This window comes from Barbus barbus (assembly GCF_936440315.1).
Source record: "Barbus barbus genome assembly, chromosome: 1".
Lineage (NCBI taxonomy): Eukaryota > Metazoa > Chordata > Actinopteri > Cypriniformes > Cyprinidae > Barbus > Barbus barbus.
This window is the reverse complement of record NC_136729.1, coordinates 29954006-29966376: the sequence shown is the minus strand read 5'-3', so window position 1 is coordinate 29966376 and position 12371 is coordinate 29954006. Positions and strand designations below refer to the sequence as shown.

The 12371-nt window shown below is 41.0% G+C and overlaps 1 protein-coding gene across 1 annotated transcript in view; it reads left to right on the top strand.

Annotated features, from left to right (window-relative positions):
- The window catches only part of LOC306876406 (neural-cadherin-like), a gene marked incomplete at both ends in the record, with an annotated part of 304042 nt that overhangs the window by 133402 nt on the left and 158269 nt on the right, over positions 1-12371 (top strand). The window contains 2 exons of the mRNA XM_079427539.1: positions 3545-3656; positions 9507-9756. Of these exons, the coding sequence (XP_079283665.1) occupies positions 3545-3656; positions 9507-9756 (362 nt within the window). The remainder of the gene's footprint in view (positions 1-3544; positions 3657-9506; positions 9757-12371) is intronic.

Sequence of the window (12371 nt, the reverse complement as noted above, 5' to 3'; positions counted from 1 at the left end):
AAACATTTAATTTTAACGTGGCTTTAAGCACTATGTATCATTAAAGTTTCACTTTCATCACGTAAAGCCGGCAAATGTGGTGTTTACATGTAATAATTGTAATATGAGTTTACCTTATGGTGCGAACCAGAGTCTCTGCATCAGTAAGCAATAAAACGAGAATCTTCCCTCCGAAGACATGTCGCATTTCAGGGCAAAAACCCCCCAAAGTATCTTGAGTTTGTGTGAATCACGGACTTTATTTAAGAGATTTAACCAAAATCCCATTAAAAAAAAACCACTGACTCTGGGACTCTAACTCGCTTCCGGGTTTTCGCCTACAGAGTGACATCACAGTTCCACCACTCTATTCATACTGCACTTTTAAGCTTTTATTTAGACGGAAATGGCAATAGAGCTTTTATTTTGAAGGAAAACTCCAGCTTCAGTGAAAAATGCTTACAAAAACGTGTCTAACTACAAATGAAGTGAAATGCTGTAAACATCTGCCACGAAAAAGCATAACTGGTGGCCGTTGCATTCCCAAATGCATGCTAAACTCACAGCACATGTAGAAATGAGTTCACTGCATTCATTCACTGTGAACGGAGCTGTTCTGAGGCACTGAAAGCACCGGATCATGAGCTGATTGCCTCAGCAATGTGTACGCTTCACTTTGAAACACGCAGCGCAAACAGACTTGATGAAGCCATATTGTGCCAAAGCATAATGTCCATAAACACAATTTTAAAGACTTTTTATGTTAAAATAAGAAGTTTAAATATATTTTAAAAACTACACATTTTGCCCAGAAGACCTACCGTTTCATATGGTCATGTGACCACGATAATATCGAGACAGTTTTCCTATCGCTATATCACAATATTGATAATATTGTTACATCCCTACTAGATAGATGGAAAAATATATAGATAACAGACTGTCACGGTACGCTTTCCCAGGCAGACAGACGGACACAGGATACAAAACGAAATCCAACTTTATTAACAGAAAGAGAAGAATACTCCAGGGAAACAGCAATAGCGAAACTTTAAGACAAGACAGGGACAAAGACTAAACTGAATGCTTATAAAGGAGACGGAAACAATAGAGCAAACTAGATAATTAATTAAACACAGGTGACAGGACTAAATGATGATTACGAATTAACTAAATCAGAACAGGAACTACCAAATAAGGTCAAAACGGAACTGAACAGAAACAGACACGTAACACAGACAGTTTAAAAATATTTTGTGTTGAACGCGGGATCACAGCTACTACGATAAAATGAATTACTATGAATCCCTATAAAAACGCATGTTAGACCAACAAAATTCCCCTAAATTTTGTCCCAATTAGTCAAACAGTTGTCTGAACAAACAGTTTCATATTGAGCAGTATTGCAATTTGCAAGCTCCCACCATTGCAGCATGAATAAATTATGAGGTTAGTGTGTTATAATCTTATTGTTTTACCACATACTGGCATTATTTATGTTTCTGTGCTTTTTTTATTTCCCCCAAACCACTGTTTGTTATTGTTTGGGGATTTTAAGAACTCATTGTTTTACCTATTTATTTGCTGATTGTCACTGTCTGTTGTGTGTTAAGTGTTCACTAATTTCAATTTTAATATTATATGTAAACTTGAATAATATTGATAATATACTTAGGCTGAACAACAACAACAAAAACTATAATCGAGAGGATTGTGACACTGTGGGAAATGTAAGGGCAACAATTTAGCTGAAATCAAAGAGATGCCTTGCAGTCCCGTTCATTCCTTTTACAGTAACATTCCCCTAGAGGATGTAGTCTCCTGGCTGCTCAGTGATCCATACATCTGTCCTGGCCTGAGGCAGGCCAGCCAAGATCCTAGCTATTAGCTGGGGAATGTCACAAAACAATGCAGCCACCGTGTGTCTAACTGCAGATGGGGAGCAAGAGGACATGCAGACAAAAAAATACACTAAAAGACTGACAGACCCTTTTGACTTGAAGAGACCCTTGAGACGTGGTCCAGAGAGAAATGTGCCTGTTGCATTCTCTGCATTCAGCCACACCGCAGCCCATCTGTCACCATGAAATCACTCTATAACTCTTCTCACATCTCAGTTTCTGGAGACCCCGAACATCTGTGCTAAAGCACAAAACAAAACACGGTGCAAAATGACACAATTAACAATGTGCAAAATGAAGAAGCTTTACAGTCAATAATTATGGCCCGTTCAGTCACAGTTATTAGGGTTCTCACAGTCATGGACAACCTGAAAATATCAGCGATATTTGTAATTGTTTTCCAGGCCTGAAAAACCCATGGAAGGTTCTGTATTGGATATACATTTTCCATTTATTATCTGTTATAAAAATATTATGTTTTAAAATACAACTTTAACGTTTTCTGTTCTATAATGTATTATATTATATTATATTATCAATATTAAAACTGCTTTTTGTGTGTTAAAAATAAGTAAATAATAAATAATACGACACTGACAAGTTACTCAATTAATATAATAATAATAATAATGATTTTGAACGTTACAGTATATAACCCTTATCCAGTGATCACAAGCTGCTGGACAAATTGCAATAAATTGAATCATCTTTGTACTCCCAGATTGTATCAGTCATATCAGATCTCTTTTGAGATAATATCTTTGGTTATCATTGGTTGTACTATCAACAGAATAACCACTGAAAGTAAAACTTATAAAACCAGACTCTGAACAGTTACTAAGATCACAAAACTTTCCCTCAGGGATCTTCCTGTCGTGTAGCTCTTCTTTTGATTCAGCCTTATATGAAGGCATTTTATTTCTTGTGATTTTGGATTATGGCCTCTGTTAGTGTTAGATATATGAGTAACATTGTAGACTCTGAACTGTTGTTACAATTTCTACCATTTCTGACTAGGCCTGTCTATTTTTCCAGTCTCTGAATTTGAAGTGAGTAGGTTATTAAAGTCACTTAGCAACTGCCAGGAAGCTTGAGCAACAGTGTCAGGGCAAAAGCACTCACACAGTGTTTTTCCCTCCTCCAGACAGCAACTTTCAGCTTAATTCAGTCTTATGGGAGGCATTAGGTGCCTCTTTCAGCTTCCCTGATGCTTTTAAACAAATCATAAAGAACCATAACATACCCATGTGATATTGGTGGACGTTTGTCTTTTTGTGTTGAGATTCGCTACTTTACAACTGTATTTTTTTCAGGCACAGATGCTTGGTTATGTAAGAACATAACTGCTTGTAAACATAACTGTTCCCACTGCAAAAAATAATTTTGCAGTGGGAAAGGGCCAAGTTAAAACTGGATGATGATTATAAGGAGTGATAGGATATGGCCTTTAATGTGTGTTTAAAGAGCTTATTTGGCAAGGCGTTTTTTGAAACGGCAGCAGCTTCTTAGATTCTGAGAAACACTGGGGACAGTCATAGTGATGTGCTAACTTACAGTATTCCCTGATAATAATTCACAATCAAGATATTATGATCTGCCCCATTTGTTCCCTTAACAGTTCTCACCCTTCTATTTTTGTCTTCCTTTTTGAATGTTTCACACAGGTGCGAGTGATCATCATGGATGAGAATGACTGTGTTCCAGAATTCCAGCAGTCCATTTATAGCAAAGACGGCGTCCATGAGACAGTCACGACTGCAACGTCACTTCTGCAGGGTAAGTCTGTGGACCTGCACATCAATGCACCATAGCCCTTACATACAGTAGTAGAAAGACCCAGTGTTTATTTTTATAAATTTCATTTTAGCCATAGTTTTTGTCATGCTTTTAATTTTTGTGGAAGCAAATAACATTTGAAACCAAATATTCAAATATCTGATATATTAAACATACATACTATAACATACATACATACATCCTTGTTAAAATCAGGTTCATGAAATATTATAAATTTGTTGTAATACAATAGATTAGTGAACACATATTCGCTATTAACTAGGAGTTTCCCTTAATCAACTTGTAATTTGCTGTTTTTTTGACACTTTGTAAAGTAGTTGTTGTAGTTGTTATGTTTAGGTATTGGGTAGGGTTAAGGGATCAATAATTTGGTCATCCATTAAATGCAATATAATTACTAATAAACAGTCAATGTGCTAGCGACATGCATGCTAATAAGCAACTATAGGTAATAGTGAATAGTCTTCCCTAATCTAAAGTGTTACCCACTAATTATTGTACTAATTTTGGGTAAGTCATGGCCTAATGGTTAGAGAGTCGGACTCGTAATCTAAAGGTTGCGGGTTCGAGTCTCGGGCCGGCAGGGATTGTAGGTGGGAAGAGTGAATGTACAGCACTCTCTCCACCCTCAATACCACGACAGGTGCCCTTGAGCAAGGCACCGAACCCCCAACTTCTCCCTGGGCGCCGCAGCATAAATGGCTGCCCACTGCTCTGGGTGTGTGTTCACGGTGTGTGTGTGTTCACTGCTGTGTATGTGCACGTTGGATGGGTTAAATGCAGAGCACAAATTCCGAGTATGGGTCACCATACGTGGCCGTATGTCACTTCACTTATTGTTTTTTATTGCTCATGTTTTAGTCAAGAAGGTTTTAGTTGCTGGTGCATACATAGTATATTAACAATGTGACTTTGTTCTGTACTTATGTCATTATGTGCAGATGCTGTAATATTATGTTGCATGCTAATATTTAAAAGTTTAGGGTCAGTAAGATGTTGTTTGTTTTTATTTTTTGAAAAAAAAAAAAAACATTAAATGGTCACACTTTATTTTAAGGTCCAATTCTTGCTATTTACAAGCCATTAACTATGACTTTTACCTCAATAAACTGCTAATTTGCTGCTTATTAATAGTTGGTTAAGGTAGCTAAGTTTAGATATTGGGTAGGATTAGGGATGCAGAATATGATCATGCTTTATAAGTAATAACTAATAAACAGCCAATATGTTGATAATATGCATGCTAATAAGCAACTTGTTAATAGTGAGAACTGGTCCCTATACTAAAGTGTTACCATTTAATTCAGCAAGGATGTATTAAATTTATTAAAAGTCAGATTAGATATTCCATCAAGCACAATCAAACCTTTAAATGATTCAGAGTGCAGCGGCACGACTGGTCTTCATCGAGCCCATGTTACACCCCTTTTTATCTCCTTGCACTGGCTACTGGTTGTGGCTCGCATCAAGTTCAAGACATTGATGCTTGCATATAGAACAGCCGCAGCCTCAGCAGCCTACTTCAACTCACTATTACAAATCTACATCCCCTCCAGAAGTCTGAGATCCGTTAGTGAGCAACGCCTTGTGGTACCATCACAGAGAGGCTCAAATTCACTTTCCAGAACATTCCCGTTCACCATTCCTGGCTGGTGGAGTGATCTTCCCATCCCTATCCGGAGTGCTGAATCCCGGACAATTTTCAAGCACAGCTGAAAACGTCTCTCTTTCGACGCTACTTGACTTCATCCTAAAAAAAAAAAAAGTATTTATCTTTATTTATTCCTTCCCTTTCTAGCCAGGTCCATAGCCAGCTATGAGGTCACTGAGGTTTGGACCTCTGTAAATTTGCCATGTTCAAAAATAAAATTTGTTTTCTGAATGACTAATTTGCTATTTAAAACTCCTCATATGAATGTCTGCATGACATGTATAATTCAGTTTAGACAGTTTGCAAGAGTGTTTAGCGTCCATGGTACGCTGCCTGAGTGAACGAGGCTTGAGAGAGTTGTGAGTGAGGGCACAGGCTCTCCAGCTATTATAAGCGTCTTTGGACTTGTCTTTTCCACTTAAAGATTTGAAATAATTCAGGTTTATTTGATTTATTTTCGGGTTTTGTTTATTTTAATAGAAATATCTGGCAACACTGCATCACCGACAGATCAAAATCTCAAATCAAAAATCAAAAAAGCCCATGGACATATTATTGCTGACAGGATACGACATTCGGTAAGGAAAACGCAAAAATAAAACATAAATAAATAAAAAAATCATGATATGACATGATAAATTTTCACAGTCATGCTAAACACGTTCATAAGAGCACTAGACAAAGTTATCAAAGAAAGAAAATATCTTTCACAAACATGGGTTACCGGACCCCTTGGACCTCACTAATTCACAAACAGTCCATGAACAGGCTCTAGTCAACCTGTGGCTTTGCCATGAGACTCGTATGGCCTTAGAAAGTCCATTTCTCAGACATACCGAGACAACAAGGCGAGAAGATGCGATCCTCTTCCTCTATCACTCTGTTTAACACCACCTTTGAAGCACTTCTCCCCTGATGTGCCCTTTCATGTATCTAAATTGCACATTGAATCTGGAGTCTATGTACTAACTCCTGAGAGTGCACTTGTAACACACAGAATGGAAAACAAATGCCCCCAGCCATGATAAGAAGAGCTTTCATATTCTCATTACATTTTAGACAACCACAGCTGCTATCAAAGCACCACAGAAATAAAGTGATGGACAAAACAACAACTGCAGAGGACAGACTGACTGCCAATGCAGGCACAACGGCATACAAAAGAGAACAAAACAAACAAACACTGGAAAGTTACCGTGATTAAAAATAAGCACTGCTGGTCCTGGAGAATAACAGGTCTTGGCAGACATTTTGAAAGCTTAACACAGAGGCTCCTGGCAGAATGCGAAAGGTGATGCAGGGAGGTGTACAGCAGATGTGCTGATTAGCAGGTGCAAGCCAACCAGCATCTGCACACCCGTCTGTGTGGGCTTCATAACAATTGTCTCCACCAAGCACGAAATATCCTGCTTGCTCAAGTTAAGCCTAGAAGAACAAAAGTGAGGCTACTTTTCAAGGATAATTTGTAACATGTGGCTGCTTAATCAAACATTCATAATGAATGAGATGGACAGTTTGTAATTTAAACATCTGGGAGAACAGTCGTTTTTGTAATGGATGGGGTTTGCAGGATTGCTGAGGGTCTACTTCAACTGTAGGTACAGCAGAAGATTAGGACTCAGCCGATGTATCAGTATGGTATTATCATATTTAATTTATTGTCTTTATCTTACTCTTACTCTCCAATGTTGAAATTTGCTGCAGTATATTTGAATTGAGTGGGGTGGAGGGGGATTTGGGATCAGCCACGAGGACTTGTTAAGTGTGATCTGGAGGACACAGTCTCACATGGTGCATTTGGGATCACTGCGAAGTCTGTCACACTTCGAGAATTACACAAACTGAATTGAAGAAACTGTAAGAGAACTGGAGGGTCAATAATGGAAGCCATCAGTGAAAGTGCCTTCAAAAGATCATTGGCCTAGTTAACATATTGGAAGATATAAAATACTTAAGACAGTAGTGAACTCATACTGTAATATTAGTTTAGGAGCTCAAGTTTTTCACAGCTAGGAAAGTTTTCATATTGTTAAATGCTGAAACATGATTAAATATATATAATTTGGTTAAATTTAGTTTCATTTTACACTCTCTCGTCAACTAAAATGTGACCCATTCTGGCAAAATGAGTCGGAATGCTACAGGCAAAAAAGTGAAAAATGTCGATTAGTCGAATTTGAGGTTTTTACAAAAATTAGTTTATTAAGCCTTTGTCTAGCGATCCAAATAGTAATTAAGCATCTAAAATCATTGCTATTTATACGTAAGTACCTTTTCTGCTCGCTTCTCACGCTAACTGTCATCTGAAGCACCCACATGAATGGCGCTTCTGACTGTGCACGATCCTGATAAATATACACAGAACTATGGTATTTAAGTATGAATGAATGAATCAATGCATTTATATAGCGCTTTATTGTGTATTGCTGTACACCCAAAGCGCTATACAATCATGAGGGGGGGGTCTCTCCTCAACCACCACCAGTGTGCAGCCTCCACTTGGATGATGCGACGGCAGCCACACTACAACGGCACCAGTGCGCTCACCACACACCAGCTACAGGTGGAGAGGAGAGAGAGTCATTGAGCCAATCAAGTGTATGGGGATTATTAGGAGGCCATGATAGACAAGGGCCAGTAGAGGGAATTTGGCCAGGACACCGAGGTTACACCCCTACTCTTTACGAGAAGTACCATGGGATTTTTAATGACCACAGAGAGTCAGGACCTCGGTTTAACGTCTCATCCGAAAGATGGTGCTTTTTGACAGTATAGTGTCCCCGTCACTATACCGGGGCGTTAGGACCCACACAGACCACAGGGTGAGCACCCCCTGCTGGCCTCACTAACACCTCTTCCAACAGAAACCTAGTTTTTCATTCTCCCATCCAGGTACTGACCAGGCTCAACCCTGCTTAGCTTCAGTGGACAACCGGTCTTGGGCTGCAGGGTGATATGGCTGTTAGATATGGCTGTTAGAAGTATTCATGCAAACACAATCTGTTATGTTTTAAGTGAACGTTTGTGGAACTGTTGGGGATAAACGTCTGATGTGTAACATTATATTAGATCCGTGCATTATAGTACGTCTTAATAAAGGCCGTCTGTCTCATTAATGTTAATCTAACAATAAAAGAGCAGATCACTCGCTGCACTTCATTGAACTTATTTTATAGTTTTAATAATACATTTATTTGTAATGAACACACGGAAGTGATTTTTACATTTGATTATTTGTTTTTCTTACTTGAATGCTTTTGTTTAGATGTAAAATGGAAAGGGTAATTCATTATTTGTTTCTTATATTTGTTCTGCTGCTTTTTTGCATGTGTTTTTATTTATAATAACAATGATAAAATAAAAATAGTTCTATTGCGATTATTAATATAGTAATTATTATTAAGAAAAGACGTGGAGGAAAAGTTGACTAAATAACTCATTTTTGAAAATTTGCTCATTGTGACTCATTTTGCCAGCACAGTACACAGATGTTATTTTCATTGACTAAAATCAGATGCCATTGTAATCAGATAGTTTACTGTTGAATTTCAGTCAAATTTTGACAACATGTATTGAATTAGGCAACATTTTTAAAGAACTGTTTTTATTAATCTTTGTTGATGTTAGGTAATAAAAATAACTGTTTATTATTAATTCGTGTTCATGTTAGCTCAGGTCCATTAAATAATGCTAACAGATACAACCATGTATGCACTTGATCCATTCTGTTCATGTCATTCATAATATACTACTGAAAATGTGTAATGTACAATTCAGCAGAAATTGTTGGTTTTCTAAAGTGCAGAATCAGGGAAACTGGACCTCAGCTCGAGAAATATTTACCCTTTTATGTCAACACTAGTTCAGTTGATGTGCATAGCAGCTACTGTGTATGCAATGCTGTATTCTGAAGTTAATTTGAAACAGGCTCACACCTTATTGAACGCCATTGCATTTTACTGTAGTTGTCAGATGCAATAAGACTCACAGCTTGGGATCTTTTGATGGCCAGTCATGTATAACCATTCTAGTCGTTCATTTGACAAGCGCATATGCCCAAGCTATTTACACAGGGAAACTCAAATAAAGATTGATCCTATTGGCTGATGCTGCATTTCTTGGTAGTGCAACTTCTTTGTTTTTAACAACCACCTCCTGTATTTCTCTCTCTTTTGCAGTATCAGCCAACGATTGCGATTCGGAGCAGAATGCAGAGATCACATACTACACGCTTAGTCCAGATTTCATCATTTCAGCCCATGGCACTATATTCCCGGCAGGCCCTCTGGATTACGAGAGGCCCAACCACCTGTATGAATTCGTAGTGATGGCGGTGGATAAGGGCGAGGTGCCCCACACCGGCACGGCCACTGTGCGTATTCGAATGGCCAATGTCAACGACGAGCCTCCGGAGTTCTCGCAGCCTGTGTGAGTTCCTTATCTCTGCTGCCGCTCCTCAGCCTCATCCCATGACCCTGTGAGCAATGTGATAATGGAGGCCTGTTGTTTTTATTCGCCCATAAGCAGCAAACATTTTAAAGGGCCAAGATACTGTAATCAGGATAGCAGTTAACATTTTAATTAATATTATTTTTTTCTCCAAAATCCCTTCTCTGTGTATTTCCAATATGTTGTTGTGGGTTCGTATCTAACTGCATGTTCACATCTGGCACTTCCTAACATGTACCAGTGCTTTCCTAATGTCTCACAGTTTTGCTATGTCTGTCTGTATGACAAGAATAAAATATAGTGCAACTTACAACAAGGTGATGGCAAAACGTTTTCAGGTGACAGCTGTTGTAACATCTAGAGTACAGATTAGATATAGATGTATGTATATGTATATGTGTGTGTGTGTGTGTGTATATATCAAGCGAGCAGTGACTTTTTTTAACCGGGTATGCTGAGTGCTAAGATTAAGACCACACCCTCCTCTCCTCTCCTCTCCTCTCCTCTCCTCTCCTCTCCACATTGTTTTTAAAACACAGTCAAAGAGGAAAACACTGTGGCAGGTGTCAATTTAAGAGTATGCACATTCCTACCTTATTTGTAAATTAAATTAATTTCCAATCCTTCGTCTATAGTTTCAGGTTTATCCATAGTTATATGAATGCTAGAAAACGTCTCAGGTTACTGTATGTAACCCTGTTTCCCTGAAGGGAATGAGACGCTGCGTCGAAAACGCTAGGGGAACGGCTTCAGCGTGACCGCGCTCTGAAATAGAGTGTAATCTGTCCAATGGAAGGGCGAGACGTCATAGGCGGGTGAGCTTCTAGGAATGAGAAGAGATGCTGGAAGTATGGCCTCGAGACGCAGCGTCTCATTCCCTTCAGGGAACCAGGGTTACATACGTAACCTGAGACGTTCCCTTCCAGGAACTCGAGCTGCGTCAAAAACGCTAGGGGAACGAGATGCCCACGCCACCAGACTTCCAAGACCTGCCCTGTGTGTATCCCTCAGTAGCACGACGAGGGCGAGAGAACAGAAGAGCCTGGAGAGGCCCTCAGATCAAGGCCATAGAATCGGACGAAAGTAAGGGGCGTCCTTCTCCACAAGGCAGCTGTGTGGACGTATGCGTCCAGTGCTCGCACTGGACACATACAATTAAGCTTCTGCTGGTTGGACTCCCGGAAGGGAGGAGGACTGAAAACCTGCAGCATGACAGGCCGTGGTATAGAAGAGGGGACTTTAGGGACATAACCCGATCGAGGGTAGAGGAACGCTTTGGCCAAACCAGGCGCAAAGTCGAGAAATGAAGGGGCCACTGACAGGGCCTGTAAATCCCCAACTCTCTTTAGAGAAGATATCGCCAGAAGAAAGGTAGTCTTAATAGTAAGAAGGCGATCAGAGATCTCTTCAATAGGCTCAAATGGAAGCTTGCAGAGAGCTTCTAAAACCACAGCCAGGTCCCATGTAGGGACACGGGTCGTACTGGAGGCCTCAGCGCACCGCGGAGGAAAGGTGTAACCAGGGGGTGCTTACCCACTGTCTGGACACCGAGAAGGACGTGGTAGGCCGATAAAGCCGCCACGTAAACCTTCAGGGTGGAGTGGGTTACACCTGCGGAGAAACGGTCCTGCAGGAACTCCAGCACTGTACCAATCGGGCAGTTAACTGGGTCAAAGTGGCGGTCTCCGCACCAAGAAGTGAAAAGTTTCCACTTCAGGGCATACAGTTTCCTCATAGAGGGAGCTCTGGATTGGAGGATGGTCTCAGCAACCTCGGTTGAGAGACCGGAAGCTATGAGCTGTGCCCCCTCAGAGGCCACACCCACAGCTTCCACACCTCCGGGCGGGGGTGAAGGATAGTGCCCCCTGCCTGTGAGAGGAGATCTCTCCTGACGGGAATCTCCCATGGAGAGCCGTCGAGGAGAGCAATCCGGTCCGAGAACCAAACTCGGCCTGGCCAGAATGGTGCTACCAAAAGTAGGCTGACCTCGTCCTGGCGCACTCTCGCCAGAACTCCCGGGAGCAGAGCGATTGGGGGAAAGACGTAGAGACGAAGCCTCGGCCAAGTCTGTACCATAGCGTCCAGTCCCAGAGGAGCTGGAGGAACTAGAGAGAACCAGAGGGGACATTGCGCTATCTCCTGAGTCGCAAAGAGGTCCACCTGTGCCTGGCCAAACACTATCCATATCTGCTTCACCACCTCGGGGTGAAGCATCCATTCCCTGGGCCTCGGCCCCTGCCTCGACAGGATGTCTGCTCCCATATTGAGATACCCAGGGATATAGACGGCTCTCAGCGAGCAAAGTCTGCCCTGGGACCACACAAGGATCTGGTGCGCCATCTTGTATAAGGGGCGTGAACGCAGACCTCCCTGGTGGTTGATGTAAGAGACCACCGCTGTGTTGTCAGTGCGCACCAACACATGGTGATCTCTTAGATCTTGGAGAAAATGTTTGAGTGCTCGAAGCACGGCCAGCATCTCTAGGCAGTTGATGTGCCATGTGAGATGGCGACCACTCCACAGACCGCGGGCAGGGTGGCCACTCATGACCGCTCCCCAACCGGTGAGGGATGTGTCCATCGCTAGCATTACGC